Source organism: Montipora capricornis, chromosome 6 (genome assembly GCF_036669925.1).
Source record: "Montipora capricornis isolate CH-2021 chromosome 6, ASM3666992v2, whole genome shotgun sequence".
In the NCBI taxonomy this organism is placed as follows: domain Eukaryota; kingdom Metazoa; phylum Cnidaria; class Anthozoa; order Scleractinia; family Acroporidae; genus Montipora; species Montipora capricornis.
Window position 1 is genome coordinate 5,949,392 of NC_090888.1, and position 27,500 is coordinate 5,976,891.

The 27,500-nt window shown below is 41.3% G+C and overlaps 3 protein-coding genes and 1 pseudogene across 3 annotated transcripts; 2 read left to right on the top strand and 2 right to left on the bottom strand.

The window, feature by feature from the left end:
- Positions 1-429: 429 nt before the first annotated feature.
- Positions 430-1,950, top strand: LOC138053144 (uncharacterized). The gene has a single exon (XM_068899815.1). The coding sequence runs from the start codon at positions 430-432 to the stop codon at positions 1,948-1,950; it is 1,521 nt and encodes a 506-aa protein (XP_068755916.1).
- A 1,187-nt stretch (positions 1,951-3,137) lies between these two features.
- LOC138054627 (probable G-protein coupled receptor Mth-like 1) lies at positions 3,138-16,094 on the bottom strand. Its single transcript, XM_068901120.1, has 5 exons — positions 15,486-16,094; positions 14,312-14,455; positions 12,205-12,341; positions 11,486-11,648; positions 3,138-3,347 (listed from the first exon to the last, which is right to left on the bottom strand). The coding sequence occupies exons 1-5, from the start codon at positions 15,529-15,531 to the stop codon at positions 3,151-3,153; spliced, it is 687 nt and encodes a 228-aa protein (XP_068757221.1). The 5' UTR covers positions 15,532-16,094; the 3' UTR covers positions 3,138-3,150.
- On the bottom strand, positions 9,018-10,941 carry LOC138054628 (uncharacterized). Its single transcript, XM_068901121.1, has 2 exons — positions 10,787-10,941; positions 9,018-9,563 (listed from the first exon to the last, which is right to left on the bottom strand). Exons 1-2 carry the CDS (start codon positions 10,907-10,909, stop codon positions 9,078-9,080), a joined length of 609 nt encoding a protein of 202 aa, XP_068757222.1. The 5' UTR covers positions 10,910-10,941; the 3' UTR covers positions 9,018-9,077.
- A 996-nt stretch (positions 16,095-17,090) lies between the features above and the next one.
- Positions 17,091-17,715, top strand: LOC138052999 (uncharacterized; annotated as a pseudogene).
- Positions 17,716-27,500: the final 9,785 nt, after the last annotated feature.

Sequence of the window (27,500 nt, forward strand, 5' to 3'; positions counted from 1 at the left end):
GGGCCATTAACTGGCTTGATGTCGACGAGAAAGAAAGCTTATCTAGCCTCGAAGGTAAACTACTATTCAAATTCAACAGCTAGTTTTAATTTAATTAGACTAGCTATGTGTGGAGATATAAATCCAAACCCCGGACCAAGTGCTAAAACCAAATGTACAACATGTGAGAGAACGATTGCAACGAACCACCGAACGGTGCAATGTCAAACATGTAAATTTCTCTATCACATCATTAAGTGCGCTGGCATGTCTGTGAATAATTACCTCCAATTGCAGCTCAGACGCAGTTGTTGGATCTGTACAATGTGTCTCTTGAATGCTCTTCCCAGAGATCTAAGCTTCAACTCCACGATAGATTTTTCACAAGACCAAAACGACTCGACACACTCGATTAGTTCTGAATAAGACCCTTTGTGCATGATGTCAAACATGAGACAAACACATCACAACCAAGATTTGCTTATACACTTGAACATAAACAGCATTCAGAACAAGTTCGACGAGCTAAAGGAAATCAACAAAGCGCTAAAAGCCAGCCTGTTGATACTGACTGAGACAAAGATCGACTGTTCATACCCCAACAACCGGTTCAAGTTAACAGGCTATCGTATGTGTCGTAATGACAGAGCAAAAGGCGGAGGAGGAGTAATTGCTTATGTCAAAACAGGAATTGCTGTAAAAAGATTGAAACCATCAAGAGATTATAAAACACTGGAGTCCATCGCTCTTGATGTAGAAATAGGCGAAAACAGCTCGATTGTACTTGGTTTATACAGACCTCCTTCTAGAGTATCGATTAGTAACTATTTTACAGCTTTACAAAACGAAATGAATCACCTAATGACCTGTGCTCTGGAACAAAGACAAACTGTTATGATCCTAGGCGACCTAAACATGGGTAAATGTAAGCCGAACAGCACAGAAGGAAAGGTACTAGAAGATTTGGAGGATATATTCGACCTTCAATGCCTAATTAAGGATTACACAAGAATTACTCCTGCTAGCAAGACTCTGATCGATGTCCTTCTTACCAATAGATCTGACCTGTTTGACATCACAAGAGTAGCCGACTTTGGCCTTAGTGATCACGCACTGATATATGGTTTTTTGAAACCTAGAGTGAAAATCTATCCCTCAAAGATTATAACTTTTAGAAGCTTTAAGGATCTAGACGAAGATAGTTTTAAATCAGATATGCGACAAGCCATGACCAACGTGGACTTAAATAACACCAGCTCTCCTAATGACCAGTACTCGTCTTGGCACAAAGAAATAACAAAAGTGCTCGACCATCATATGCCGATAAAGAAAATAAGAGTTAGGGAAAGAGACGTGCCTTACATTACCCCGGAATGGAAAGAGGTCATAAGAAAGAAGAGGAAATATGCAAAAAGATACAAAAGATTGCAAACACAAGAGAGCTTGGATGAAATGCGTTACTGGAGGAATACCGCAACTCGTCTTAGGAGAAGAGCAATTAAAAACTACTGGAGAACTAAAGCGGTCAATCTAAAAGAAAATTCTAGATCCTTTTATAAAGCCTTCTCGCCTTTTATGAGCAGCAAAGGCAAAAGTGACCAAGACGTTATACTCAAAGTGGGAGATAACACTGTTCAAAAACAGTGCGAAGTAGCAAAAATCTTAGCAGAATACTTCTCAAGAATAGCAGAGGACATTGGAGACATACCAAACAATTTCCCAAAAGATAACATCACGAACCATGACAGTGTTAATAAAATCAAAGAGAAACACAGAGCAAACACGGTCGAATTTTGTAAGATCGAGTATGATGAGGTTCTCAGTACTCTGAAAAAACTCAACCCTAACAAAGCTATGGGTTTTGATTGGATACCCACTAGAGCCCTGAAGAAAATGTCACCTCAAATAGAGCGGCTCTATCGCAATTTTTCCATTTCGTTCACGTGGTACAATGTAAACGAAGTATACTAAAAATAAATTGGAACGACTGATTTCAGAGAAAAACTGAATAGAAAATCAAACGTTCACATTTGTAAGCTCACGTTGTCGTTAAAACCTCAATTTTTACGATTTCACGTCATTGTCATGTACCGCAGAAGTAGCTGCTAAATTTATACTAAGTTGTGCGGGCGATGCACAAATATTTTTCCTTTTTTACGGCGTTGTCGTAGCCGTTGTCGTTACTTTAAATTCCCTTGTTCCTATTACTGGAAGGATAGAAATTGATTTTAGGTTTCATTATTTTATCGCGTTGTTTTGCGTATAGAGTTTTTTCACGTGACATCACGGAGACCATGTTGTTGTCCCAAAACAAAAGAACGACGGCCATGTTGGTGTCCTCAAGTCAACTAATCCTCCGGGAACTGAGCTTCATTATCATGCAAACCTTTTCTTTCGTTTCCGTGGAAAAACAAGATTACTGATCATGTGAGTGAAAACACGTTATTCGTTCTAAAGACACTTGTTAATTTCCCTTGAATTTAAACTTAACTGGTGCAATCAATTTCCGATCACATCATATAACGCTACTACTGCCCACTTCTTTCTAATTTCGACCATGTTAAAGTGCCCATGTGTTTTTTTTTTTCTTTCAGATTTTGAAAGTGTGTTTGCTTAACACCTGACTGGCAAAATTTGATCTTTGATTTTCATCCAAAGGCCGTTTACTTTGAGTGTGAGTTTTGGATTTCACGGTCCGCCATTACTCACGTTCAAAATTGGTCGATTGGACCTCAAGGAAAAGTGACGTCAAAGGTTCACTAGCTTAAAATTTCAGCGTGTGAATGCAGCTTATTATATAAACAAACCGCGAGTTTAAAGTCTGAAAGCCCAAAACTCCCGTGCTGCATAATAATTCTGCGGCGTACACACGCATTGAAATCTTAAATTAGTGAGCCTTTGACGTCATTTTCTCCTCGATCCAGTTCTCTCGAGATTTTAAAGTTAGTAATGGCGAAACAATAAATGGGGAAAATCCAGTTAAAATAAACAGGGGTCTTTTTAGAATCAAGGCTTAAAAGTTTGGCCGCTTAATGTTTAGTTAACATAGTTTTGAAATCCAAACAAAAATAATTGAGTTTTTGGTCACAAGGGTACTTTAAAGAAATATGATAGAAAACTGAACTCTACCATTACTATTGTTATATCATATTGCATGGAAAAGTCTCGCTTTTACAGAGGAATCTCTTCGCAATCTTGAACGTCGGGACACCAAGTTTCTCCGGACCGAGTGACCACGATCTTGTCCTTTGTCCTCGCTGTATTTTTAGCTGCATTCGAGGAGCACCGATTCCTTAACATGGCTATTTTGGCTCTATATAGCTCCAGAGACCTTCCACTGGCAGCAAATGACAAGAAGATGAACAGACCTGTGAAACATGCATACATAAAACCACTAAATGCAGTGGACAAACGAAATGCTAAGAACACTTCAACATTCACTATACTTGGAAACCTTAGCCTCTTAGAGCTAACGGTACACATTCTACATATGCCCACTTCAAGTGCAATGTCACTTGAGCCGGCTATCTACTACAAAGCAGAGAGAGAAACCGTGTTTTTTTTTTTTTTTTTTTTTTTACTGAAGCTGCGATTGGTCTGAGAAGCGAAGGTAGATTATTTATTGCTTGAAATCTAAGAAGCAGATCCAACCTATGATACGCTCCACAGTTTACTGAGCACTGGTTGTTGATAACGATGACGATGATGATGACACTTTTGAAGCGTGGCCAGAGGGAAACTTTCACTAAGATCAAGTCATTCAAAATGAGTATTCGTATTCATTTGTGACCACATCGTGCACAGAAAAGTAGTTGGAAATCGACGGAAAAGTTAACGACACTGAGGGAGCTACAAAATTAATGTGAGGTAACAAAAAGAAACTAAATTACAGGACTGCTGGTGATTATAACGAATAAATATTGTTCAATTGGAGTATTTAAAACAAAGCCTTTGACAGTCCACAAACGATGAAAATTAACTGGTTTCGATTATGTGCAAAAAGATAAAAGATCCTCAAGTATAGTCAGATTTTAAAATTCGAGCACGGTTTAAATGAAAGGAAGTTAATTGTTGACTTTTCAAAATTGGTCCGTTTTTCCTTTCCATACTGACGTTAGGGAACGACGGTTATATAGGGAAAGGAAGTAAAGGGGGAGACTATATGCTCAATTGTATCTGACCCTAACTCTCCTCGTAGCCTTGCATGTTTTCCCCTTTCGACGAGCACCTCGTCTTTTTTGCTCCAGCCCTCATCCCTCTTGATAATGAAGGCAAGTTAATTAAGAACTTCACGAAATCGCCTCGTTTTCTCTTCCCAGACCAACGTCGCGGAACCACCGCTATATATTAGTGGGTGAATTTAAGAGGGTGACCTTCCTCAACTGTATCTGACCCTAAAGCTCCTCGCAGCCTTGTTTTCTTCCTTCGGTTTAACAATCAACGAGCCTCTCATCTTACATGCTCCAGCCCTTACGATCATCCCTCTTAATCGTTCCAATGGAAAAGACAGCTTAAGAAATTATAGAATCCACTCAGGTCTTTAATAATTCCTATAATCTCATTAGACAAGCATGGGACAGAGCTCTAAATGCGTTTAGGATCAGGCCTCACTGTTTGTGTTGTGTACTTTTGTGCCCCATTGTTTCCTAAACCAATAGTAGTAGAATTTTCATTGTAATGCTGCACCTCTATGGCACACGCAAAGATACTAAGATATGGGCGAAAATAATTTCCGCGCATGCGAAGAAGTGCAGCAGGATGGAGGTTTCCGTCGCTGAGGGGAGGTGGGTGGGACAAGGGTGCTCTGTAGCGACCTCTCGGGGCATGAACGCATAACAGTGCGACTACAAGTGTGGAGGTCGAATAAATACTCTGCTCAATACCCATGGGTATTACGATGGTCTCTAGAGAAAACGCGTGCTAATTTACGTATCGCGCGTGGCCAATTCGGCGCAATCATATCAATGAAAATAGTAGTAGAATTTTCATTGTAATGCTGCACCTCTATGGCACACGCAAAGATACTAAGATATGGGCGAAAATAATTTCTTACTTAAGCACAAATTGCCGCAAATAACCCAACATATACTTTAAGAGACTCACATTCCTCCCAATCTCAGAAGCTCAATTTATTCAAAAAGGGGAAGATAGATACAATGTTTCAAGGGAAAGCGAGGGAAAGTCCTTCGAGATTATTACGAGCTCGAAACTCGGCCCCCAACGATTCTGCAGGGGAAATATTATCCCTCCCCTTAACAGAGCCCTGGGCAAGAAGAGAAGCCGGGAGCGACAACTCCATAACTTTGGGGACTTGAGAATAATATTGAGCCGTCTGCACGCTTTTCCATCCAACGTGTCTAGCCACTTGGTCATCTGAGGCACCAAGGAGGGATAGGGTTATGGAACAACCACTCCTAAAACTGTGCATAGTTTCGCCCTCGTGAAGTTTCAGAGTCGTGAGATGGAGGCGTAGGCGGTTAGCTACAGTAGAGCCAAGGAAAGGCTTTGTGGAGACGCGGCCCTTTGGGTCAGTGGCACGGAACAAAAAGCCCTCCCGAAGTTTGATATTCATGAGGTCAGCCAGCTTAACATATGTAGTGAGGTTAACGACGGGACAGACTATGCTGTCATGAGGGCATTTCTTAACAGCAAAGATATTGGAGTCCTTTCCTCGAAGCGTTTTCCCGAACTTGTGGTGAAACAATAAGCCTTGTTTTCCAGGAAGCAGGAGAACCTCTTTAGTAAAAACACGGCCGAGGTCAGATGCTCTGTCACTGGAGTAGAAATCTAGGCAGAAGAAGGCCAGATCACGGCTCACGATGTACCTTTCCAGGGGGGATATGGATGGAGGAAATGTCTGCTTACGGAGGTAATAGCAGAGTTTAGAGAACTTGTCGAAGAAAAAAGGCACGTCTTGGCGAGGCGAGACTCTTGCTCTTGCTTGTTCCTCGGAGATAGAAGCGAGGTATTCCTTGACAGACGGATGAGCTGCTGGGTTACCAGGAGATAACCCTGACCACACGCCAGACCGGCCAAGAGAATTAAAAATAGAACGCAATTTCTTAATTGTGCTATCAACTGTACCAGCGGCCAATCTAGAGGGGCAGCTACATTTCCGCTTGGAATGAGAGCCAAAATTAGGACAGCTAGGCACGTGAATCTTGGTTTTCCCCTTAGAGTCCTTCCATACGAGAAATCTGATGAGGTCTTTTGGGGAAGCAGAGATGGGAGACTTAGGGGTAGGGAGAGAAGACAAAAAGGACTCCAGTTCCAAATGTAATTTACATTTCTGTCTTTCATGTGGTTTAGCAGCTCTGGCAGATTGAAGACAGGAGATTCTGCGATCAATCGCAGGCAGATCAAGGGAAACCCTGGCAGTGCTAGACGGGACCGAAGGGGGAGCGGGTTGAAATCCACAATTTTGGCAAAAGTTAAAACCACAGTCGTTGGCGTAAGAGCAGTCAGGACACGAGGAGGCAGGCTTCCAAATGCGTGGAACATTCGCGGGAGACTAAAAAGAGGAAAAAATGCAAAAACAAATGGGCTGAAGCACTTTAATGAGGAATTACACAAATAATAAGTACAATATAAAACACCGAGGGCCAAAGCTCTGAATATAAGGAAAACGCGTTCTCTTCTATGTTAAGAATTTAAACCGGGCAAATTCGGAATACCCATAAGTCCCATTGAAGTGGCCTAGATTCAACGCCGGTATTTGTCGGGAAAAGCAGAATGTTGTGATCTCCTTTGGAACCCAGCTTGAGAGACTCAACACAGGACGAGACGAGAAGCGGCCACCAGTATTTTCTTGGACGAAGGTCTGGTACTACAATCGTGTAGGGGCAGCTTTGAGATGTGAGGAATCTAATCAGGGGGCCGACAAGCACGAACGGAGGAAACGCATACGCACTGGGGGATGGAGACAGAGTCTGCGAGAAAACGTTGACGCCGAGAGCCTGTGGTGAGGGTGACGGTGCAAAAAAAGGGAGTGCCCTACCAGAAGAATCTTTCTGGACATTTGCAGATGTAGCCATAAGATCGATGGTGTGTGGGCCAAATGCTCGTTGTACAATGAGCCAAGACGCAGGGCTAAGCGTGCAGTCCCGATCTGAGGGAATGCGAGACGGAGAATACGCCGGATTTTGTTGAGAAGGGACAAAGTGCAAAATGACTTGCAAATTAGCAGATAACGTTAAATGGAAGATTTCTTTAAGAGTGTTGTTAACGCGGGTGTTCCTAGAACCATCCTTTCTCCAGCAAGCAACTAGGGCCGCGCTGTCAACGAAACAATCAACTCTAGCGTTTGAGATCAAACCAGCAACATTTTGCAGAACATAGAGAAGGGCCAATGCTTCCTTTACCACGATGGGTAGGTCACTTTCGGACAGATCCCAATGACCGTGTAATTCTTGCCGAGGTTGGTCGGGAAGTCGGAGGATGCCACCCCAACCAGAGTCCGAAGCATCAGAGAAGACATCCAACTGGAAATGTTTTTCGTCTTTCCAAGGCAAAAACCCAGACCAAGAATCAAGGAAACGCCAGTGCTCGAACTCCGCCTTTAATTCGCGGGAAACGGGAATAGCTCTTGGAGACTTAGATGCCCTTGACATCGCGAGGCAGGCCACACGAGAAAATAACCTGGCGGCAGGGACGACAAGTGTGAAGGAGTTAATCTTGCCCACAAATTTCTGCAGTGACTTCAAAGATACTGTCTTGTGGCTAAGTAGATCTTCCCTCAGTGAAGCGAATTTAATCTTCTTGTCGGGCGGCATCAAGAACGCAGTTTTGACAGAGTCTATGATATACCCCAGAAAAATAGGCGCTTGTGTAGGTACAAGAGTGGACTTTTTAAGACCAATGAAGTAGCCAAGATCGATGAGGATGTAACATGCGATATAAAGGGCTGCTGGAGCACGCTGAAAGTCAGACCACGAACAAGGAGGGGCATTACGGCGGACTTGAAGTTGCCCAAAATGGCGGTCGTCTATGTACTGGGAACAGGGTACGCCATGAGAACGAATATAACTAGTAGCAACCAGACCGACAGAATGATACAGGTACGCGCTAGCCTTCCAACCAAAGGGGAGGGTATTGAAAACGAAGAACCAGCCACTCCACTCAAGTCCAAAGTAGGTTCGACTTTCTGTCGAAAGACGAATATGGTCATAGCCACTCTTATCGTCGCAAGTGGTTTGAAAATTACCCTTGTGAACGTATCGGGGAAGGTCAGTAATAAGATCCAAAGAAAAAGGGAGATCTTTGATCCACAGATTGAGGAATCTCTCGTCGTGGCACATGCGAGGCTTAGATGGCTCCACAGTGATCGGCATAACCAGGTGAGGGGGTGACACTTCTCCAACTTTCCCCCAGACAGACAAGGATCCATTGGCGACCCGTTCCAAAATAGTGTTAGATATAAATTCAGAAAAGGCTTGGCAGCTTCTGTTGTTGGGGAAGAGAGCGCGAGGGGGTAAAGGGCTGCTATAAACTCGACCTTGAAAAGTACCCCTAAACTCAGTGAAAAACTCTTTTACATCTATACCAAACTCCAGGTAGCGAAGAAATGCTGAACGGTTGGGGGAATCTTGTAGGATCTCTGACCACATAGGAAGGCTGTGGTGGATGGAACCTGGAATGAAAAACGAGGGGTCACGGAAACGAAGAAGATCAGGAGAAGCGTGGAACTTTCCGGACGCCACCATCCAGGCAGACGGGAGTGGAACGGCCCAGCTGGCAGGCTCCCCTTTCCAGTTACACCAAATGGGTGTGGACCTAACAGATTCTTGAGCCCTCTTTAAATGAAGGTCAAACAATTTAGGAGACACCTAGAACGGGCAAGGCAAAAAGAAGAAGGGGAAGTAAACAACTACAAAAGCAAACAGGTACAGAAAAGGGGAGCCACCAACTAGGCCGATCCAGGGACCCCGTCACAGACAGAGTATCGGGTATTGTTTAGAAAACCCGTCCCAGATCGACCAAATTGATAGCGGAAGTGCCCTAAAGAGACGATCCCGGAGTAAAATAAAACACATCTCATGTCCAAGTACAAGTTAACATTTATTCAACAAATCATAGTGACAAAAGCAAACAAAAACGGCTTAGTTCCTTGGGCAAAATCTAGCAATATGGCCACGCCTGCGACAATTGAAGCATGTAGGCGGTGGACGCGGAGCATAGCTAAAATCAGAAGACCTCCGGGAGAAACCTGGACCAGGCGGACGCGGAGGCATACTGGGCCCCCATGAAGCGGAAGGGCGCAGGGACTTCTGGATAGCTTTCGCCACTTCAACATCTTCTTTGTCTCCGACCAACTTTAATAAAATGCTTTGGAACTGCGGCTTGCCCAGGAGGGGGCGGCATTGGCGTAGAATCGTGCTGAGACGTTTAGTCCTGGCGTCTGCAGTGTCCCGTGCCAAATCTACCAGCGATTCTAATCCAGCGAGAGCTTTGTAGGGGTCGAACACCGGGGGAGGCTTAGCAAGCTCTTGTTGAAGTGACAAAAGGGCAGCCCCAACGGAATTGGACGCGGACGTTCTTTTTAATTCCATAAGCTGATTTTGGAGTTCTCTTACGGTCATCTCAGCCTGGCGAAAAAGTCAAAATAAATTGAGGTCAGGAAACAAAGTAGCGCAAGGAGGAAAATATTTACCACAATTGAGCATACTGAGACAACAACAGTATCGGACAAAGGGGATAAAAATATCATGTTTACGCGCGAGTATTACACGCACATTACATGCGGAGATCAAGCGCCCTACACGCACCGACCCAACAAATGCGCGTAACCGATTACACGCGGCAGTACTAAGTGAAAAATTACACAACGTCGTTAAACTAAAACTCGTGAGGTGCGAAAAATGGAAACAAAATATTAACAGAGCATGTAGGGAAAACAACACCGTGTCAACTCTTACGCCTCTGACCGCAAAAACATTTTAGATAGAATCGACCGGTACGCTAAAACTGGCTTTCCGCCTTGCAGAGAAGGTTATATAATTTATTCATTTATTTACTCATCTACAAAATTCGAGGCGAAACGCGCCACCAAAGTATACCAAAAGGCGACACACGCCATGAAAAACAAACTTGGTTAGCGACACACGGTAAGGAAACAAATTTTAAGGTGACAGTTGCCGAGGAAAGAAACTTAGAAGGCGACACACGCCAAAAACTAGTTAAAACGGCGACACACGCCATCAAGGCTAAATTAAAGGCGACACACGCCATGAAAACAAACTTGTAAGGCGACACACGCCATGAAAACAAACTTAGGAGGAGGCACACGCCAACGAGACTAAATTGAAGGCGACGCACGCCATGAAAACAAAGTTGTAAGGCGACACACGCCGAGAAAACCAAACTTAGAAGGCGACACACGCCATGAAAACAAACTTAGAAGGCGACACACGCCAAAAACTAGTTCAAACGGCGACACACGCCATCAAGACTAAATTGAAGGCGACACACGCCATGAAAACAAAGTTGTAAGGCGACACACGCCATGAAAACGAACTTAGAAGGCGACAGACGCTATAAAAACAAACTTAGAAGGCGACACACGCCAAAAACTTGTTCAAACGGCGACCCACGCCATCAAGACTAAATTGAAGGCGACACACGCCATGAAAACAAAGTTGTAAGGCGACACACGCCATGAAAACAAACTTAGAAGGCGACACACGCCAGGAAAACAAACTTGCAAGGCGACACACGCCATGAAGCAAAGGCGACACACGCCACACATTTAAAAAGTGGACCACGAAGCGAGCAAAAAACAACCACAGTAAAGCGAGAGAAACCAGCTTACCTCTTCAGCGGGAGCAACCGGATTATCGCCGGCAGCAGGAACTTCGGCTTCAGCTGCGGCTTCGGCAGCGGGAAGAGCAGCCACCAAAACATCTGGAGGAATAGGAACAGGAGCTTCGGCCATAAGGAAATTAGGCTCAGCGACGGAAACGTGGAAACGAAGGCAAAAAAGGGGGTGCTCTGTAGCGACCTCTCGGGGCATGAACGCATAACAGGGCGACTACAAGTGTGGAGGTCGAATAAATACTCTGCTCAATACCCATGGGTATTACGATGGTCTCTAGAGAAAACGCGTGCTAATTTACGTATCGCGCGTGGCCAATTCGGCGCAAACATATCAATGAAAATAGGCAAATCTTTGCTGACGTCATTCTTTACACCTTGTCTCATTTACATACGTGTTTGCTGATAGAGGGCATCGTGCTATTAACAAATTGACTTTAAAAAGTAAAAGAACGTGTTAAACTTAGTTAAATTTCCAACGGGCGAGTTAGTAGCCATAAAAACAACAACAACAACAACAACTTATGCTAATGGGGGAAAAATATAACAAAGATTCCCTTCTAGCGAGAGCCTTTGCATGTAAGAGCTGCATGCGCCCTCATCCAAAACCTCGGTTGGCATCATAATTGTGACATGTCAGGATATGCAAAAAAAAGTAAGAGCAATTAGGAAATAAAACGAAGAAAGAGTATAATACCTTGAAGACTGTTCAGAACAACATACGGGTACCACAGAAATGACAAGGCTTGAACGTTGGCAGCGATTCCAAGAATCCATGTCACTCCCATGACTGACGCCATTTTGACGCAAATCCAGGCTACGCCGGTGCTATGCCGCTGATTGGTTACCTTCTGCGTTCTCTGGAAAATAAAAGTTATTTGTTGTTGGGATTGCCCCAAGCAAGGAAGACGTAACCGTTACACAAAGTGTGTTCCTTCTGCATGCGAAACTGTGTCTGGTTTAAGAGACATTTGTCAATGGTACGGTTGTGCTACCTTCTCGTAAAAGCTAGTCCTTGCTCTCTAGCAGTAAGGAACATAGACTTCCGGTCGGTATAGCAGCAGTTCATTTATTATTCCCTGAGGAGCCGCATTTCGAAAATCAGTTGGCTACTCAGCAGTCGAACAATTAATTGATTCGTGATGATTTGCGTGAGACTAAAGGTTTCCGTGTTACAATTGTCAATGAGGTACTCAGGAGTCCATCTGTCAGTTTCAGCCTTGCAGTACAAGACCCGTCGATGTGTGGTTAGGCAGCGATCATCCTTTAGTCGAGTAGACGATGTTCACTCACTTGGCGAGTGTGGCGGACTGCCATCCTCAATCATTCAGACAGTAACTATTTTATTTATTCAGTACATCGTTTTGAATGCTATACAAAAATCTGATAAACGCACATCTAATAGCTTAGTCTTACCTTCCTTGTCTTTACAATGTGCAAGACGGTATGCACCAATGCAAATGCATTGAAGAGCATTATCAATGCAACTGGCGCAACAAAGAAACAAAGAACTGCTTCGGGCTTCGATATGAAACAGTAAGCCTCTCCCTCTCCTGTCAATCAAAGGATGAAATTAAAATGATAAAGCATCAGGGGCACCCAGTTATCGTCTTCGGTTCAATATCTGTTTGGTAGAGCCAAACTGGTCTAAGACTTTCTGTTCTACATTGACAAACAGCAATAGATTACTTTTCTAAAACGTCACCTAGAACATTCGTAACCAGCGAATTAAGAGCAGTCCCTTACGTTTTCGGAGGGGATTCATATTTTTGCAATTTTGGGCACTTAAAAAAGTCACCTAACAGTTTAATTTGGGATGAGCAAATCGGGTTCGCTGGGAGGTTCTTAGAAGGCCACGTTCAGCTAGCAATTTCTGAAATGAAGATATCAACAGTATATTATTCCCTAAAATTTTCGGACACTTAAAATTTCAGCTAAGATTTCCGAACAAGTCAAATTCTTCTAGGAGATAAAAAAAACAGCTCTGACAGTCTTAGTTTATAGATTACAAAGAGCCTAGAAATTTTTCTCAAAGGCTTTTTAAATTTGCTCTTTTGGTGCCCTTGGAATTATCATCGCAGTTGCGATCAAAGTCGGCAGTTGAAAGGAAGCAGGGGAAAAAAAGCCGTTCATTCTTGGTTTTTTTGAGCGATAGAAAACGAAAGTAAGTAAAGCCTTTATTTTGACCGGATGGTTACTAGAACTTGAAACTTGCAATTGTGGGGTCGTGTTAAAAAAATACAGAGTAGAGAAAGACAAATTAAATCGAATAATGTACAATCTAAACCATTACTGTATCAAAATAAATTAAATTTAAAATAGAATTAAATAGATAACTTCCGAAAGCTGAATAATTTGAAAGTGCCTGTTTTCCCCACGTATTTTGAAAACTTCTTAGCATTGCCCCTGTTGGAATTAAAGGGTCGGTGTTCCATTTGCTTCAAGTTGTTGCAAACTGTCCAGCCTATTAAATATCTCTGTTGTCGGTAACTTAAATTAGATTTTTTTTTTCACGAAGCTTAATAATAATAATAATAATAATAATAATAATAATAATAATAATAATAATAATAATAATAATAATAATAATAATAATAATAATAATTGTAACTTTATTTAAGTGTCAATGGATTTAGCGCAAGAGCTTTAACTGGAGACACAAACAAAAGTAAAATCAAATCTTGCGTAATGTGAAGATGGGAAAACCGGAGTCAGACCCGGAGAAAAACCTCTCGGAGCAGAGATAAGAACCAACAAACTCAACCCACATCAGTATGAGGCCGAGTCTGGGAATCAAACTAGGGCCACATTGATGGGAGGCGCTAGCTTTCCCCACAGCGCCACCCCTGCTGTTAAGAATCTCACCTGGTCGGAGGCAAACAAGTTGGCTATTTTTTACACTTCCAGCCTTACCTGATTAGAGTATAATGTGTAGTACTAGTTTTGAACTCCATATGAACAATATGAGCCCTACTAATGGAAATGGGCCCACACAAGGACAGAGAAACACTCTGAAAAACTCGCCAAGATCTTCAGGTTAGATCACCGCTGATCTACAGACTGAGCTACAGGGTCAGACGGGGGCAGGCAGTGGGAACTGAAGATATTAAAGTCACGGCAATGAACATGTACAAGTACAAGGAAGGGTTACGTTTTTACAAACGTTGGCCGTATCACTTATATTTCACTGATTAGAACTAGCACTTCACATTACATTCTAATCAGTTAAGTCTGTTGAAATATAAGTGCTACACGGCCAACGTTTGTAAAAACGTAACCCTTCCTTGTATTTACAAGTGCAGCCGAGAAGTTGAACCAGGGACTACCAGGATGAAATATTCGACGACTGGTCAGAACGAGGCCTGGACCCGGGATCTCCGGATCTCAAGGCAAGCACCCTAACCCCTGGACCGCACTGTCTCCAAACGCAAATAGTTAGCAGGAGCGAGTAAAAAGCTATACAAAATGAACTATACTGCCATGACACAGTCCTTTTAAATTCATATTGAGACAGCAGACTTACCATATCCAATGAGTCCTTTGCTGAGAATTTGGTCAATGATCACAAAGATGGACACAGCAATAGCGGGAACTCCCCATCCGAACAAACAGTATCTCACTAAGCGTTTATTCTGGTGTCCTTGACGATTCGATCCACGTCCGCCGTCTAGGTTCCAGAAAAAAGTCGATTTATAATAATAATAATAATAATAATAATAATAATAATAATAATAATAATAATAATAATAATGAAAACAATACTCTGTTCCGATTGGCTAAGAGCAGTGCAGTTCATGTGTAACACCAGTGCAAGAAAGTGCAATACCAGTGCAAATTACACATCGAAATTCTGGATTATGATTGTTGAATAAACAATAGGGTTTGGTTCAGCACAAATCAAATCTTTTGTTTTCAAATAAAGCGCGCGGCCTGGATGGCGCAATTTATGGCGCAATTTTCCCCTGATTGCGTGATACGCGTGTCTTTCTTCTGCTTAACCATCTTGACTTTTTTCATATATTATTAATTAGAAATCACATGATTTTTGTCATGCTATTTGGAATTAATAAGCACTTGTAAATTTTTTCAAAGACGAACAAAATTGCACGAGCCCGTACTGCGAGTTTAACTTGTAATTTTTCTCAACTACAAATTGAACTACGGCCTCGTGTAATTTTGTTCGTCTTTGAAAAAATTCACTCTTGCTTATTCATTCCAAATTGCACTCGAAATCATGTGACTGCCTATACTACTACTAATAAAAATCACTTTCTTTAAGTCTCAAGGTTCTTTGGCCGAGCACGAGTGCTCTAATTATTAACTAACTTAACCGTGTTTGACGCTCCTTTTCGGCCTATGTCCAGAATGCATGTAATTAGATTTGACAAGCGTCACGAAGTGTCCAGTTGCTCTGCTCCCAAACTTTAACATCGTTCGCGTGCGGGAATACATGACAATAAACGTCACAAAATGCCTCTCAAACTCCAGTCCTCAGAGTTAAAGGTAAACAGCTACATTTGCTCCAGCCAAAAAATAGGAAATAGGAAGCAAATGCTTAAACTTAAAGGGACATTTCGTGTTGGATGCATCTAATTACGTGCATTCAGTGCTCGACATATAATTGTTTTTGGCGGGAATCTTCTTTGAGAGCACCCTTTCCCCCTTCCCCCAAAGTAGACGTACTCTTATAAGCTTACCCAAGGACGTAAAGGTCTTGTGTACATCATACGCCATAGCATTCATTCAGGTGAAAGAACATAAGACAAAGTAATGAAGAAGAATGGCAATGACCTGGCACTGCTCATGACTGGAAGTCTTCATTGCTGCGAGAAAGACGCCTTGATATAGCAGCAAAGATAGCGACAAGTTGATGATTATCCTTCCAGGCAAGTTGCGCAGTTCAGAAAATAGAGTGTAAGTCGCTAACAGGAGAAGGAGGGAAGCCAATGACGTAATGCAGCCAGAAAAAGTCATAATTTGGAGAGATATTGGCGTTGTTTTAGTGAGGTAGCCTGCGCTTGGCTGTTCGGAAAAAACTGTCGCATTTGTTGAAAAGTTGACGCAAAGTAGCAAAATTTTCCTGCGAATTGTGTACCTCGTTTTCCCGTACATCTTGTTGTGAGGTTTAATGTAAACAGTACAATTAGGTCGTTGTTCATAATCGCTTTGGTTGAAAGGTACGAAAGTGCAGTTTAAATTCAACAACAATCTTGTTTCGTTTGATACGAAATCAACGGGTACTGTTTTTTCACTCTGGGAAATGGGCGTGTCAGTTTGTGGTGGGTGTAAACTGATGGTGCTTTTACATTTTCCAACGTATGGGTCGTACACTTCGTTAGCAGCACAGTACCAAACGTGGTTTAAATTTCGCTCCAAATCCATTTTTTTGTCTTTGACTGTAACCCTGATCTCGAATGAGGAAGTAAAATCAAACAAGGTAGTCAGAGGCGGTGGACCGGGGTCACTTTCAGGGGAACAGTCGTCGTCGTTCTTTATATCGCTAGGCTTAAATGCGCATTGCAGATTTTGAAACCTTATTATCTTGCTGTTTCTCATAAAAGAAACAGGAAAAGCATACCCCAGGCACTGTGATTGGCAGTAAGATCCATTTTTCTCCCGACCAATCCCGGAACAGTCTTGAAAACGTGGGATGCATTGCTTCAAGTATTGCATCCAAGATTCTCTGCTTTTTACCGAACAGTTCGCATGCGCTAAGCGCATAAAATCACTAAGATTGAACGCCGTTGTATTAAACCATTCACTACACTCCGCCTCAAGTTTCCAGCTGGTTGTGTTCACTGCGCCATTGCACCTTGCACAAAAAACATTTCTGTACGTAACGCGCCGGTGGCGATCAAACACGGGCCAGTCATTAAACAGATCACTTTGATCTTCATTTTGACATTTACTGCGCACAATCTCATCTTTCCAGTTCCTTGGGCATTTGCTTCGGACTGCAAAACCAACATACACTGGACCGTGTTGGTTTACGACAGGGCGGCATATTTCATGTTGGCTTAGTGGGTTTCCTCGAGGGTTGACTCGTTTTCTGCACCTGTAAATGATAACGATAGTGATAATAACCACTTGATTATAGTTTAATTATAAGATAACAGAAGGAAAGCGCACGTTTTAATTGCTCAATGACCGTATAAAATTTGCCCATGGGTAAATGGTTATGACGAAAACACCTGATGCCGTGCGACTGGAAAAATGCTACTAGCATTTCAGGCTGTCTTAGACCAGGTTAATTCCTGGTGCCTTAGTAACAGATTGATTTTTCATGAAGGTAAATCCCCTTCATAGGTCCTTTGAAACATCTGAAGTGTGGTGAGGACACTATTCGGTATGTGTCTACCACCAATTGCCTTGGGGTTACAATTGATGACAAACTCTCATTGTGTCAACATATTGCATTGGCTCGATCTGCATTTAATGCCAAAGTCAAAATGTTGAGACGTATAAATTTTCTATCTACACCTATTGTATCTTGGAGACTTTTTACTATAAGATAGTAATTCCAAGTGTTCTATGTGGAATTGTGATCTGAGGGTCTGGACCCAAGCTTAAAGATCTAGAAATGATTCACATTAGAGCTGTTAGGCTGATTCACAAGTTACCAAACAGTTTAAGGATAGTGATATAGTTACTTTCTAAGGTTGGCTTGGTAACCAAAAACTCTAACAGATATAACTTAAGGAAATCCTTGAATGTTGTACTCAATAGGCCCAAAACTGAATTGGGTCGTAGGTCTTTTGTTCATAGATCTGCTATAGCATTGAATGCACTACCAGATAATCTTAAAGATTCTCCAAATTCATCTTTAAACATAACTTAAAACAATCCAAGCAAACTATCATGAATATTAATTTCGGGAAGGGAGGTAACGTTATACATAACATGAAACCAGGTTTTCACTATTACTAAAAATTTTTATTGGTTTACTTAATTAATTTAAATTATAAATTGTATCATATTTGTATTTTATATAATTTTAGATTTAATTAGTTTAGGCAGGTCCACATCAGCTGTAAAGTTGCGAAAATTTTTAACCTGCGTTATCAAATAAAGTTATGTATGTATGTATGTATGTATGTATGTACTCGCCTCAAACTCCAGTAAAGACTGACCACACTACTCAAGAAAATGCCGAAATTTCTTCGCAGCTTTATGAAAAGACTTTTAACCCGTTAGCGGGTATTTTACTTGAACCATCGGCAAAGCGATCGCAAGCGTAAGTGAAAACCAATTCGACCAGTTAGAGACTGAGAGGCATTCAAATGATGTTACAAACTGTCACAAGATGTTTTGGTTATGTTATAAAACAAGCAGAAAACGGTTCAGCTTGTACTATGGAATTACAGTTTGCGTAAGCCCTCAAGAAGCTACAGTCCACTTGGTTATCACATCGTGCGACTCTTACGCTTATTTCCTGCTGAGCAACTACCATTGGATCAATTACCATTATAAATAGGAGAATATAGAAGCAGGAGCCGATACACCATTGAATAATTGTGAATTGTTTTGTACTGTTTCAGCTAGTCAAACCAGGGCTCTTAATCTACAGTGAAAAGTTTGACTGTATGAAAGGTATGTTCATGTGCATAAATTAATGCGCACCGAAGACAATGACACAAAAAAAAAATCAAGTGATCCTGCTGGACAATTTGAGCAATTGTCTCTTTTCGACACCTGAACAATAGGCCAGTTTCGTATTCTCACGGTTGGACTGGATCTAGCATGAAATGGAGGCTAATGCGGGCAAATTAATTTGCATTTTAAAACATTTGCCCGAATTAGCCCCCATTTGATGCTAGATCCAGTCCAGCCGTGAGAACTCAAAAATGGTCTATTCCAACACGATCTCTTCCTCAAATGAAGTATTAGCCTCCATTTTGACCACTCTGTCCCGGGACTTGTGGTAGCAAATAAAAAGAAAAATGTAAAAGCAGCCCCTGGACAGGATTTGAACCCGGAGCACCCACTAATCCGCAGATATTTTTACAAAAATCCGAATCCGCAGCACTGTTAGAGAAGTGAGCACCTAAGAACATTCGGTAACTTACTGCGAAGATCATAGCTTCACTTGATTTCATATGCGCATTTCATATATGATTCATTTCATATACCATTTCATCATTGATTCATTCCTCACGGGACCATTAGAACCCACAAATGACCAGCTCCCGACGTCAGTGGTTTCATAGCTCAGTTGGTTAGAGCGTCGCACCGGAATCGCGGGGTCACGGGTTCAAACCCCGTTGAAGTCCTGAATTTTCCAGGCTTCTCTACGCAATCGCAAAAATTGCGCTCATAGCTGCGGAGATCACAGGTTCACTTGATTAGTAACTTAACTGACGTTAAAGAAATACGTATCATAAAATTAGCCTACTGTTGATCCGCACTTGGCGCCCAAAACTCGTAGTCGTTCCTAACAAGAACGTGGACCCTCTATCGAGTTCTGAAACGTCAGTTTCCATCTCCTCCTCATCAGAGCTACTGTCATATTCAGTCACCTCATCGTCAGCATTGTCTGGGTGGAAGCCGAAATCCTGGGGTCCTAGAGTTTTCTGGAGTCCGATTGCATTGAAGGTCAAAGATGTATTATAGCCGGGTTATCAGTTAGACGCACCTCTCAACGACTATTAGTATTTTTCGAAATGTTTCAATTACGGTATTCCATGAAATTTTCATGGCAACATTTGATTGACGTCAACGTAAATTTCATTTTCGAATGTGAAAAAAAAATGTCGTTGAGGGGCGCTAATTAGTTTACTGATGACTGCTGTAATCTAATCTAGTTCTAAGGTCAGGCAGAAAAAAATTGAAACCGACCACCAAGTTAATTTCCGCGATCCGCACTTCAAAACAAACAAAATCCATAATCCACGCTGAAGTATTAAAGAAATCCGTGATTCGCTGAGCCAATCCGCAAAAGGTGTCCTCAAAATCCTAAATCCGAGTATTTTTTTTTTGCAGCCAAATCCGCCGATCCGCGAACCTAATCACTCCCCTCTTGAAGAGTTGTAAGTTACGCGCTTCAAGGTCATGTACATTCTGGTAGATTATATAGGTTACTAGATTATACAGGTTATAAAGACCGTCGCTTAAAATTCTTTACTTACAATTTGTTGAAATCAAAGCAGCAGTCGCCATATTCGTCACAAAATTTATCGCAGAAACATCGTAATGACTCCGAGCCGTCCTTCGGACCATCCGAAGCGTTTCTCTCGTCCACACCGCACCTATTGCTGCAACTGTATCTCCTCAAGTTTTCTTTCAAATAAAAATTACCTTCTTGAAATTTACGGATTTCTTCAGTCCAGTTTGTTCCTTGCAGATCTACGCAGATGCAAATAGTCATGTAAGACTCAGAACTGAATAAACGGTAAGGAAAAACATGTCGGTGGACAAAAACAAAAGATCTCTCATCAGCTTCTTTTATTCGTCTACTAGCAATTGTAAATTACATCATTATGATCTGTCTCTAGAGATTTGTTGCAAACCATCTATTGAGAACAAAAAAGAGAGGCACTATTGTAAGTTCAAAGGATATGCTTTAATAGGCCACTAAAAAATACCATAATAGTCTTTGTTTGGCCTCTAAAATTAATTTTGGATAATTATAACATTGTTTCCAGCTTTTCTTGGGACTTAGAACGGTGCTAAGATAAAATAAGAACAGCACTTATGCAAAATTTTGGAAAGCAAACAAAGAGTATTATGGTACTTTTGAAAGTGGCCTAGACTATGTTACTTTTTTTTTTTTAAATTAAACTAAAATGGATGCTAATTTAATGAAACAAAAGAAACTATTTGCATAAGAATAGAAGTCAATTCCCCGAGGATTAGTCTGGAACACCGACATGGCCGCCGTTTCTTTGTTTTGGAACACCAACATGGCCACCGTGACGTGACGTCATAACGTTCTGTTGTTAATAGTGGTATGCGATACCGATGGTCTGTTATGTTACTCCGAGGGCTGCTTTAGTCTTGTATGCGTGCGCCTGTGGATAAATTCTCGCGTAGGGAAGTATTTGCAGAAGTACGGTGCTCTTTAGAAAGCACTCTATTCTCGATCCTAAGCCGTTACACCGGTAGAGGTCTCCACTCTTGTAATCTGAAGATTCTCTTGTGAGGACAGAACGTAGCACATTAAACTAGAATTAAGGGTATTTGGAGGACGCCAGAAACTGACGGGGGATTTTCAAATTTTGTCTCCCGCAGGTGCATTTTACATTTTGGTACATTTTTAGCTGCGCTGTTTTCGTCCTGACTACAACCTTATGTAAGGGTATTTGGAAGACGCCAGCCAATAACGAGGAATTTTCAAATTTTGTCTCCAAACAGCCACACCGTTTATAACAGTTTTAATTCTGGAATAAACGAGTAATCGCGAAATTCTTACAATAACGGGAAATAATACTTTTAGATGGGTGTTCTCGTCGCCGTCGTCTTCGTCCTTCCTTGGTTAAGCTCCAATTAATGTGTCAAGCGGAACCTCATTGGCTGTCCAAACAAAGAATTATTTTGCCTCAGTGCTTGAAACCGTAAAAAATAATTATTTTTAAATAGAAATCTTCTCCACTGTTATCAAGTTGTTTATCAGCGTTGGGGGGCTGTTGGTGAAGCTTGATGTTAGTGAGACGACGACGGCTACGAGAATGCGATGAAACAATAGGACCAACGGACAAAAACAAAAGCTCTGGCTCGGGTTGCTCGAAGCACGGTTAGCGCTAGGCTGGATTTCCAGCCGTATTGTGAGAGCGGTTGTCCTCCTCCCAACTACGACTGGATCACTGGTCCGAAGGGCTTGTCCGTGACGTCACATCCGCTTTTTATGCAAATTAAATTGTCCCACCCGAGCAGCGCGGGAAAAAAATGGCGGAGATTGTGACTCCGAAAAAACCTGTTCGGTCCTCATTCTCTTAACGTCAAAAATGTGCTGTATGTGGTAGTTTTCTGGATGACCCAAGAAAGAGGGTAAAACTGAAATCGTTGCTAGCGAGAACCTAGACCCGGAATAGGTTAACATTGACTGTATTCATGATATGGAAACTTGAGGCCCAAAATATATTTTGTCGTGTATAAATCTTTACAGTAACAAACGACAATAAAAACATTCAAATCAATGAGCCTTTTATTTTCAACCAGCAAACGTGACAAAACAATTACTGTAATAACGTAACATTGTGTAACATTGTGGCAGGCAATCAGAACTTGTCCTTGATGAAACCCACATTTAATACCCAGTGTTTTCTGAATTGGAGATTAATTTTCAAAGCGGACGTTGGAATCAGCTACAACAGATATTTCATAACAAATAATGGCTTACCAGTGTTGGATACAGTGGGCTTCATCAATGGCAATCAGACAAGCCTTCCGCTATAAGTAGCACTTGTCAACATTGCTCGCCATCGGCTACTTCCCAAAAACGACTCCGGAGACCCAACGCAACCTGAAATAAACCGGCCTCAACTCCTTTTTTTGATATATTCGTCATTCTGCTCCTCGCCAATAAATGCTGCTTTTATACCGATTGAGGTGAGGAACCTGACTTGGTCCTGCATGAGTCAGTTTAACGCAAATATGACCAAAATACAACTAGAATGGACTGGCTTCCGCAGCTCATCGACGATGAGCGGAAAAAACTGAAAAATCAAGGATTTCCCTGAGCCCGCTGCTGTAACACTAGAACATCTTTCCCTTGAAACAAATTAATAATGGCTTCCAGTTGTGTTTCTCTAAATTTCTCGATATGAAATCGCTCTAACAAACACTTTTACAGAAGAAGAAAACTCAGGGGCACTAATATCCGCCATGTTGGATAGACGAGTGACAGAATTGACCAATCACAGGGAAGCCTGCTCGATTTGAGCAGGCTTCTCCGGAGTCGTTGCCATTAGGGTTGCTGTTTAGGGTGAGGGCTAAGAACCCGAGTTCGAGTCTCCAGTTTTTCTTTTATAAATGTTTTTTTTCCTTTTTTGTCTTAATTTTTGTTAATATTTTTTCTTAGTTTGTTTCTTTCAATTTTCTTTAAAGTGAAGTGTGTAGTCGACCGTTGTAAATGACATCGACCCTTTTAAATGGCAACGACCGTTCTGAGAAATGGCAACGACCGTTTCAAATGGCAACGACCGTTTACGAAAGGGAAATTTGCGCCGCCGTCGTAGAATCTTGAGATGTGAAGCCCTTCCAGCGGGGGGTCTTTGTTCCCTTGTTCCCCTTAAATATTTCCTTGTGTTTCCTTGTTCCCCAAATTGCTTTCAAACTTGTTCCCAGCTTTTTGATCCCTTGTTCCCTAAAGTATTTGTTTCCCTGTTCCCAGTTCAAATTAGCCATAATTAGCCATGTTACCATGTTCCCCAAAACCCCTGGGAGGGCTTCTAATATCGTTTAGCTGTTTCGTCTCTGTGTTGATGTTTGTTGATCGCTATCTTGAATATTCTGCCGTGCTTGAACGAATTCGAATAAAAGCAGAGACAGAAGCGACTCATTTGATAACAATGCGTTCGCATGTTTAAGAGCAAAATAGACTTTGGCCAGCACTAGAGACTATTCTTTTCGGGTTCTCATTTATTTGACGAGAAGAAGGAAGCTAGAAAGGAATAAAAGAAAAGAATATTTAAAGGAAACAGATAAGAAAAGTGCCATACCCTCAATAGACGGGGTGCAGTTCCATCCTATTGAAGTCACGAGAAAGGATCTGATAGCCTCTTCAGTTGGAAGAAGTGGAGGCAGGAATTGAGGATAGCTTGAAGGTACTGTGTCACTGGATTCAACAGGTGGTCCACCAACGGGTAGAGTACTCGAAAATAGAACGGGGATTGATGGGGAAGGTCTTTAGGGCAACGATGCAGATGCTGTGGCAAGATATAATCAAGTTGAAATTATGTTTAAAAAAGTTAAAAAGAGAACGTCACCATAGATGATTATTGCTTTTACTGATTGCAACCTCTTCTATGGCCGCGATCAATTTTTATTCAATAAGACGTCGCCTCTTCTTGTTTGTTAAGACGGTGTTGTGGTCTGTCTTCTGTGGTGTATCATGGTTGGGAGAGTAAATGCTCGGAGATATTAGCTACACCAAGCTACTCTAAAAATCCGAGGGTAAATAAAGATAATATGAATAATGATATATGAATTCATTTATTAAAATCTACCTGTGCTTTGAGCTTGGGCTGGTCCACAGATTTTAATTCCACAAAACGTCGCAACAAGTAATACAACTGCTGGGACGACACAGGGATGAATGTACATCATTTTGTATGCACCTGTGTTCTCGTAAAGTGGCGAATCGTCAAAACGGATTTATCTCCAAAGTCGTGTCCTGGTAAAAACAAACAAATTAGTCCCACTCCTAACCTTCGCTCTTAAATTCGTAGCTGACGTTCGTATTTGAAAGATGGAATGTAATTACATCCCTGAAAGTATACTGAGAGTCTTAAAAATGAGGAACTGACATTTTAAGCAATAATATTAAATATCCAATTCTTTCGCGCTAACTTAGACGTTCTTCGCTTCTTGCTATTACTATTGTTGCAATATAAGTTTGAATCCTTACAGCTGAAGGATACACTAATATCTTGCTAGATATCTCGGAGAAACAGGCTAAAATATTAATCAAGCAGCCCAGTATACCTCGCTATGATAATGATGCTTTGTTCTTTTCATTGAATAGGCTAGTTTCAAATAGACCATATTCGTATTCTCAGTATTGGACTGGCACTAGCTTGCAATAGAGGCTTATGCGAGGGAATCTTTCCAAATGCAAATACTTTTTAATATATTCCCCCGCATTAGCCTCTATTGCAAGCTACAATAGTTCCAGTCAAACACTGAGAATACGAATATGGTCTGTTGTGCACCAATAAAAGAACAGAGTCGAGGCTCAGGGGAATAATTGGCATTTTTCTTTGTTTTGTTCATTCGTTTCTGCACAATTCGAAACTATTGCAGCCTATTACACTCGTTTGCAAGGTTTTTTGACCACATAAATGTGTTTACATAAAAAGGGGGAATCAAAATCACCTGTTCCGCCAGTCCATATTGCGCAAGGACTAACTCCTTCAAGGACATACGATGAGAAGTGATTGATAGGTTTCGAGTGCAATCAATCACGACCAGGAATCGATTTGGTACACGTGATCAAAACGGGAAAGTAAAGAGTTATTAAAAATACGACGTTTGCTCTAACAGGTCATGACATCGGGCTTCTAAGAGGCTTGTTGTCCGACTTTTATTGGAAACAGTTCAACTTTCATTGTCATGCTGATTGTATATCTATACACAGCTGTGTAAAAAAACAAAAAAACCGCGATGCCTGTTGAAAAAGTTGAACTTCCATTAAAAAAAAATTATCATAAGGTTATCGATTTTGAGAACAAAAGTTGAAAACCCTATTTGTAAGATGTACTCCTTATCTAAAACAAATATGAAATACAGTCTTTTGCTGGTTCAGAAGTTGAAAAACATTGTCAATTCGATTCACTTAATTCAAAGTAGCCTGTCGAGGGCATCTGAATTTTTTTTTGTCTGTGCACTTTAATCACATCTCTACCATTTTAGCTTTTGGCAATTAAAGTTCTCTTGTATGGACAACTGAAACAACACTCTTTTAGTTGAACCGGACGGATTCCAATCCTAAATCCTTGAGGAAAAACATTTTTAAAATTGTCCACACTAAAAACACTTGCGATTTTCCTTGTTTTTATTATCACATGTTTTCAATTTGACTTATCGTAAAGTTGAAACCGATCTGACAGAATAATGCGTATCTCGTCGGAATTCAGCTTTCGGAATGAACTATGCGCAGGACTCAAAGCTTTTTGATGTGGTTCAAAACTCTTGCAGGATTATGAACATCTCGTGAAAAGCGCCTTAAGCAACTGATATTAAAATGCTGAGGTCAACATATGTCGAAAAAATTCAATTCGCTGTTTTAAGCTCACCTTGTTATGTGATATTTACGTCCTTTCTCACTCACCCAATTTCCATGACCGATTAGACAAAAGGAAGCAACTGTTTGGAAAGCTCCAACATGCAGGAACCCACATTAAATAAATTGGCATTGGCCAGGATAGAATTATCAGAAAAAGACGGATGCAAATGAAGGTGATGGGAAAATTAATTGAACTCTCTGCACGGTATATTCTACCCTTACGTCTTCTGTCAGAATATTCTAACTTAAAAGGTACAGATACAGATAAATACGTCGGCAAAACGGAGCATCTTAATATGATAGCAAAAATATTTATAAAAAACTCTTAAGTAACTTCTCCAACAAGTGGCGATGGAGAGTAATAGCACGCTTCCTTTTTTGGGCATCCAGCTGCTCAACAAACATACACATGTTGAGACTAAGGTGTACGTTACAACCCATAAATACTGGCCTCCTGCTACACTTCAAAAGCCACGTAGAAGACCAGTACAAACGTGGATTATTAAAAACGATGCTTGATCGTGCATTTCGACTTTCATCCAATTGCCACTACTTCTCTGAAGAATGTGATGGACTGAAATTATTGTTTTCTCGACTAAAATATCCTGACAAACTTGTCAAACTGGCGCCATTTTCTGTAATACAGAAACTAGTATTTCTTGAAAAGTCAAATTCCACCGCCTCACATCGTCATGAGTTGAATGCCCAGTAGCTTGAAACTTTGTTAATATTTTCCTTAATGTTTAAATATTGTATTTTTGGAGTTATTTGGGTGTTGTGTTCGTGTTAAAAGCCAAATGAAAACTGTGAAGAAAGGTCGTCCGCCGAGGAAGAAAAAGCGCCATGTTATTTGGCTCACTACTTCAACCTTAAGATTATGGAACGAAAGGAGGAAGGCGTTTGGATTAAAAAACAAATCGAACTGCGAATTCGCAGAAGTTCTTTTTCACGGGATGTTTCTGAAGCGAACAGGCCGATTCGATTGCCCGGATAATAACAACAACAAAGGCGCGCAAAGGACCCTGGTTGTCGGTGGCCCTTTAATGAAGTTATCCCCCCATACCAACAAGCGCTTGATGAAAGGGGCTACAACTTCAAACCAATAGCTTATGAAGGTAAGAGAAGTAATCCTTCATATCGGCCCTATATTTTCCTATCGTAATCCTTCTTAAGTTATTTTTAGATCTCCTGCGAGATCCGGTATTTCCAAGAGGGTTGACTGATAGCCAATCACATGCCCTCACATTTTACCAATGTTGACAGCTGAGCGAATTCGTCGTTCGCGATATAACATCAAACAAACATGGCGGAGGATGTTGAGCAAAACGCGTATATACATTATGTGGACGAACGTGACTTCAAGGAAGTGAACGTAGTAGGAAAACGTAAATCGAAAAAGAATCGTAAAGCTGATTTTGAAAACATGAAAGGAAAACTTGAATCAAAAGTCCGATAAAATTTTTTGAACCCGTTTCATCGGATTCAAGTCAAGTTGTAAAGCACGTATGTTAAATATAGCTGTCTCTTAAAAAAATATATTTAACGCAGTTTCGCGTGTGGCACAACCTTGAATGTGGTATCATTGAAAACTAGACAGTTAAGCGATTTTAGTTATAGATGATTGAAACCTGTATCTTGAAAGAATCGAGTTTTATAAGCGATAGAACTTTGTAAACATTGGAAATTCGCAGACTACAGTCAGCAAGTAATATATCGCTGACTTGGTTAACGCGTTCTTGATTTTCTTCGCGGGATTAAAATATGACAACTC

Coding starts and splice junctions, on each gene's coding strand:
- LOC138053144 (XM_068899815.1), top strand. CDS start 430: ATGAGACAAACACATCACAACCAAGATTTGCTTATACACTTGAACATA.
- LOC138054628 (XM_068901121.1), bottom strand. CDS start 10,909: ATGGCCGAAGCTCCTGTTCCTATTCCTCCAGATGTTTTGGTGGCTGCT. Junction 9,564..10,786: donor CGGTTGCTCCCGCTGAAGAG/GTAAGCTGGTTT, acceptor CTTTTTCGCCAG/GCTGAGATGACCGTAAGAGA.
- LOC138054627 (XM_068901120.1), bottom strand. CDS start 15,531: ATGAATGCTATGGCGTATGATGTACACAAGACCTTTACGTCCTTGG. Junction 14,456..15,485: donor CAAGACCTTTACGTCCTTGG/GTAAGCTTATAA, acceptor TCTGGAACCTAG/ACGGCGGACGTGGATCGAAT. Junction 3,348..11,485: donor TGTTCTGAACAGTCTTCAAG/GTATTATACTCT, acceptor CATGTTTCACAG/GTCTGTTCATCTTCTTGTCA.